Below are 6000 nucleotides of genomic sequence, written 5' to 3' on the forward strand. Positions count from 1 at the left end.
TAGGTTTAAAACATTGGAACTGTTGCTACGTAAACACTAATAATAGAGCACCTTTTTGAGGTGTTTTATAGTTGTATTTGCCCAGCCCTTATATTCAAAAGCAATCGATAGCTATTATAAGGGGGCTTAAAAATTTTAACAGCATGCTTATATATTGCTTCAAGGAAAAAGTTACTACATTTAATTTTTCCAGTTCAATACATATTAGTTCAACAGAGGCTTCAGAAAAAGTTGAAGCATAACTAGCATGATTCATAACTTTTGTTGAATCAAAGTGTGTAAAGTTCAGACAATGTAGTCTTGTGATAGTAGAAAGCAATCTAAAGTATGAATAACCTTTCATTAATATTTGTTCAGTAAGTCATATTGCAGATAAATAATCAAAGTCAGAGTTTTTGGATGGAAACTTTTCTCTCAGGAATATCCTTCAATAGAAAAAGCCTGATTTAAAAATAATCTTGCCTAATCAACAGCTCCTGCTCCCATGGGAGGTCTTCTCAGCTTGCAATCACTCCTGGATAGAATGCCCTGAATTTGTTTCTGATTTACTGAGTGCTCTTCCTTCACTACCTCTAATTCATTGCTAAGTGCCAATGCATTTGCTCCCTATTAGTTGGGCTAAAATGTGGAATGTCAGGTTGCCCACACTAGACATTGTCTAAATTGCTGTTTGGCTTTGATGCTCCTTGGTGAGCATTTTTGGGAAAAATTTATGAGTAAGAGCATCTTTGTAACAATACTGCTGCTGATTTTCTACCTCTTAATGGCATTCCCAAAGGACCTACTTTTTGCCTTGTAACATGAAGTCAGTAAGTATGTAGGATCATCACACTTATGCAGTTTTACTTTTTGTGTGTGTGAGAAATAGTTTTGGAGTTAGACAAGATCCAATATCACCACTGCTTGGCTTTTCACTTGGAGGAAAGTACTGACCTTCTCTGAGCCTTAGTATATTCATGTAGAAAATGGGGATACTTTCCTTGAAGATTGTGAAGACTAAAAATAATGTATTATAGAACCACTGAACAGAATATCTGGTGTCTCCAAGAAGACAAAATTTTTGCATGTTAAATGTATTCTTATGGAAAGATTTGCTGTGAACAACTAAATTAGACAAGTTATGTAAAGCTCCTGCTGTATGGTAGAGATTCAGATAATTTTAATAATTGTTTTTCTACTTTAGTTATAATACATAATGTTAATTCATGTATGGACTATGATATCAATATGTTGTATTTCTTGTACTACTCCTAAAATTAATATTTTTCTATCAATCAATAAATATGGTAGAAATAAAATATTGTCAAAAGGCTAGGAAAAGGAATAAAGATTAAAGTTTACTTTGAGTCAAAAAGGAAGAGTATAATCAAATAAATCTATAGTAAATTAAATGCTACTGTGTAAAAAGGGGGATTAGTTGATGACACAACAGGACAAAAGCAGCCAACAGTTTCACTAGAAGAATCAGGCCAATATGTTTGGAAGAGGCAGTATATTATAGTGGATAAAATCTCAAATTATAATGACATAGGGATGACTGGATTTAGGTCCTGGCTTTGGCAAATATATGTATTTTAGTACTCTACAATGCAATTTCCCTCAATGTAGGGAGGATATTTTAATAACATCTTCCTGAAAGGTGATTTATATCTGACTAATTAATAAAACACCTCCAGACTTGCCATAATCATTTAATTAAATCTTGCTTTCAATAGACAGCCTTATGGTCAAACACATAAGTAAAATACACTTATTGCATTAAAGGTAAATTTACCCTCTCAATGTAGCTAACCCACTTAAACTACTTTAACCATTAAGGGTTATCTACCTCCTTAATTCTAGAAAGTAATTTTAAAGGATTACATATGATTATTTCTTACAGAAACGTAACTACTTTTCTATGATTCTTGCCTCTTGCTTGACTTACATTTAAATTTTCTCTATTAAAAAATTCAAAAAATTTTTTTAACGTTTTTATTCATTTTTTGAGACAGAGAGAAACAGAGCATAAGCAGGGAAGGGGCAGAGAGAGAGGGAGACACAGAATCCAAAACAGGTTCCAGGCTCCAACCTGTCAGTAGATAGCTTGATGTGGGGCTCGAACCCATGAACCACGAGATCATGACCTGAGCTGAAGTTAGCTGCTTAACCAACTGAGGCACCCAGGCAACCCAAATTTTCTTTATTTTTAATTGATATTAATGAATTACTGCAGTGGCTCTCAAAAACTGGTCATATATTTTTATCAATCATATAAGTTCAGATGTCATATATTGAATAGAAATTGCTCAGTGGAGGGCCTAAGAGTCTGTTTTTAAGAAGCAACCCAGTGAAAAATTCATCCAGAACTTCTGCTTTATTGCCTATAGAAGAACTTGTCTTTTGCTTGAGAACCCCAGACCCAAAGTAGAGATTAAACAGATGAACTTAACCTCAACTGGTGGTCTGTAAAGAGACCGAATTCTAATGCCTGGGCCATATATATCTTAAGAAAAGAAATAATTGCTTTAAAATAAAATGACATTGATTATGTAAAAACCATTCAATGCTCAAAAATACTTAAAATGAATATTTCAGTCTCTTTAATCCATCTCTTTACTCTTTGATATTTTTATCTGCTCCAGAACCATGGCAAATCATCGAATTTCCTTAAAATCTTGTCATCACCATAACTTCTAATATTCCTTGAAATATGACTTAAATATTCTCTTAATGTTCCTTTGATAAATTGGCGTATAAGACTGTACACAATATACAGAATATAATACCATTTCCAAATAATTGTACTTGAATGAATGGAAAGGGACGATAGCTTTTTACAAATTAAATCATTTACCATGCTGGTCTAAATTACCTAAGGACTCCTATTTCTCTGTAATGAAATGTAACTGCTGAATAATTAATAAAACAGTAATGATAAGTCTCAACTGCCAATGCGATCCTAAAACCTCATGATGAAATTAAGGTTTCTTAAGGCAACAGTGATGGGAACTGGACACATTTTAGATGCTCATTCAATATTTAATTTGAAAAACAAAATAAATAGAATTTTCTTGGAAATTGATACTTTTAAAATAAGTAAATAATATTATTTTTGTCCCAAAGTTAACCAAATAATTATGCTGTTATATTTTTTGCATAAAAAATTTGCAGTAAAAAATAAAAAGCTTCCTAAAAACTTTTTCTATGAAATAGATTTAAAAAATATCAACACAGAACACAATTATATATAATATCTAAGACCATGTGAAATGGCTATCTTTTAAAAATGAATATTTAGATAATCTGGGTTTTTGTAGTCTCTTCAAAAGTTTGTGGACTGTTAGAGCAGTTGGATTGAAATGTTTTCAACATGAAAACAAAATACATTGCTTAAATTCAACAGTCATTCAAAAATAAACTATTTTCTGAAGATATTATAGATTTAAAATAAAAATTAATTAGTTAATTTTTAGTTTCTTATAGAAGTACATATCGAGAAAAAATCTTAGACTTCGGTGAGAATTCAGTCAGGTTACTTATGAAACAAGAGCATCTAAATTGCCCTTATGGAATAATTACTTCAAAATTAGAATAAGATTGAGATTTAATAATATTATCTTCATTTCATAGTTATATTGAACATCCTCTAATTAATAATTTAATGAAAAATAAATTATAACATCAATATTTTCTGATGAAAATGTCAAGAACCACATATGAAATTTTATAAATAAGGTTCAAATCTCAGGAGACTCAAGAAGTATTGAAATAGCCATTATACTTACATAATCTCCGCAGAACATTTTGATGATGGTGGTTAACTTCAGAGTGGATTAAAAGAGTTTTACTAAGTGATCAATTGCATAGACTTGCTTTCCTATGTAGCTAGAAAGAATTGAAGTTCACTGTTCAATCAAATTTATATGTCTACCATTCACCTCAGATTCTCAGGAAAGAAAACGTAGGGTCATTCTGGATACAGCATGTCTCAAGATACAGTATTTACACTGAACTATCGGTCATAAGTGAGTAGGCAGAATTATTGCACAAAATAAATAGAACCCCAGTCCTGTGTTGATTTAAGAAACATACATTAGCCAACCAATGAAAGAAGTGTAATCTTTAGAAAAAGCAGATGACTTATGGAAAGGTAAGTTGATTAACCACAAAGTTAATGATTTATTTTCTCTGTTATCATTTTTAGATATTTTTTTAGGTACACTGGTCCCTAGCTTCATGTTTCAAACTGCTACTAGGTTCTTTGTGCATCTATACCATTCTTTAAGTATCTTTAACTACTATATATCTGGTCTTAAATTAAAAAAAAAAATGTATTTAGGTCAGAATTGAATACCCAGCAATAAGTCTTTGGAGAAACCATATATATTCACCATTATTTTCACACTCCATATATATTTTTATTTTAATATTTAATTTTATTACATTTTAAGGAAACAATTTAAAAAATACCTTCAAATTCTAATATATTGTTAGGAAATATCTGTCTCTATAAGCTTCATCCATTATTCCAGACATCACAAAACTAATGTGTATTATATCATTTACTGCCATTTAGTGAACAATATAGTGTTCCTTTAGGCTATAAGATTTTTAAAAAGATTTTAAAAATGAATTACAGGTAAATAATTTTTGGTTGAAAGAACAGAAAATTACAATAAGTATCAACTAAGCAGCATCCATAACTACTTTCAATCTGATGTTATATATGGTTAAAGATCATTAAGCAGGATTTCTTAATGTAATGTATACCATGAGCAGAGAAATATCTGATGTCTGCAGTATTCAATTCGTAAGTCTGATTAATTTAGTAATATACTTGGTACCGTTTAAGATGTAAAGAAGCATGATGCCTGCTTTTGAAGATATTGTAATCTGGTAAATAATTCTATGTACATGTTTTGTTTTCTCTGTGTATATTTAAAAAGCATATATTAATTACTAAATAAGTTTATACTTGTACATATAGGATTCAAAATTTAAAACAAAAGAAAATGAGTTTTTCAACTAAAAGTATTTTCTTATGATTATTTTTAAAAGCTGTGTGATTTGTGGCTCTAATTAAGTGTGTCGGTGTGAAATGTGAATTGTGAAAATACTTGAGGCAAACATTTTCTCTAATATTATCAGATAACTGAGAGAAAACAGATTTGATAATATTTCTTAATTTCCTTTCAGATTATGATTATTTTACTTGTACTCATCATTACTTTATGACTTAGCTTTTTAAAAATGTATTCAATTAGGCGTGCCTGGGTGGCTTAGTCTATTAAGCATCTGACTCTTGATTTTGGCTCAGGTCATGATCTTATAGTTCATGAAATTGAACCCCACATTGGGCTCTGCACTGATAGTGTGGAGTCTGCTTGGGATTTTCTCTCTCTCTCTCTCTCTAAATAAATGAACATGTAAAAAATTTTTTAAAAAAAAATAATGTTTTCAATTAAAACAATGATGTCTGGGATTTGCTTTATAACAGTTCATGCAAAAAAGGTATGGGAGTTATTAATTCTGTATGGCAAAATCTTGAAAGTTGTTGGGGAGATGGCAGTCCATTAGATAATTAGGTACTTCTACTTTATTATTTTTGAAAATTTTCATAATAGTTTGAGTTTGGCCTATTCACTCATTTATATGTAATTTGAGTACCTAATATAAAAACATTTAAAATATAAATATAATATATATTATATATATATTTGCTTGAAACAGTTATTGTTAGCATTTATTACTTTTTATTTTTATATTTTTATTTTTTATATTTTATTTATATTTATTTATATTTATATTTATATTTATATTTATATTTATATTTATATTTATATTTATATAAATTTATTTATATTATATATAATATGTATTTATATTTTTATATATAAATATTTATATATAAATATAAATAATATTTATAAATATATATAAATATAATATATAATATATATTATATAATATATATAATACATATTATATATAGATATAAATATAAATATAAATATAAAT

General features: G+C 28.9%; 1 protein-coding gene across 1 annotated transcript in view; it reads right to left on the reverse strand.

Moving 5' to 3' along the window:
• The window catches only part of ANXA10 (annexin A10), a 98463-nt gene extending 94590 nt beyond the window's left edge, over window positions 1–3873 (reverse strand). The window contains exon 1 of the mRNA XM_011281585.4: window positions 3768–3873. Within this exon, the coding sequence (XP_011279887.2) occupies window positions 3768–3785 (18 nt within the window). The 5' untranslated portion in view covers window positions 3786–3873. The remainder of the gene's footprint in view (window positions 1–3767) is intronic.
• Window positions 3874–6000: the final 2127 nt, after the last annotated feature.

This window comes from Felis catus, chromosome B1, assembly GCF_018350175.1.
Source record: "Felis catus isolate Fca126 chromosome B1, F.catus_Fca126_mat1.0, whole genome shotgun sequence".
In the NCBI taxonomy this organism is placed as follows: Eukaryota; Metazoa; Chordata; class Mammalia; order Carnivora; family Felidae; genus Felis; species Felis catus.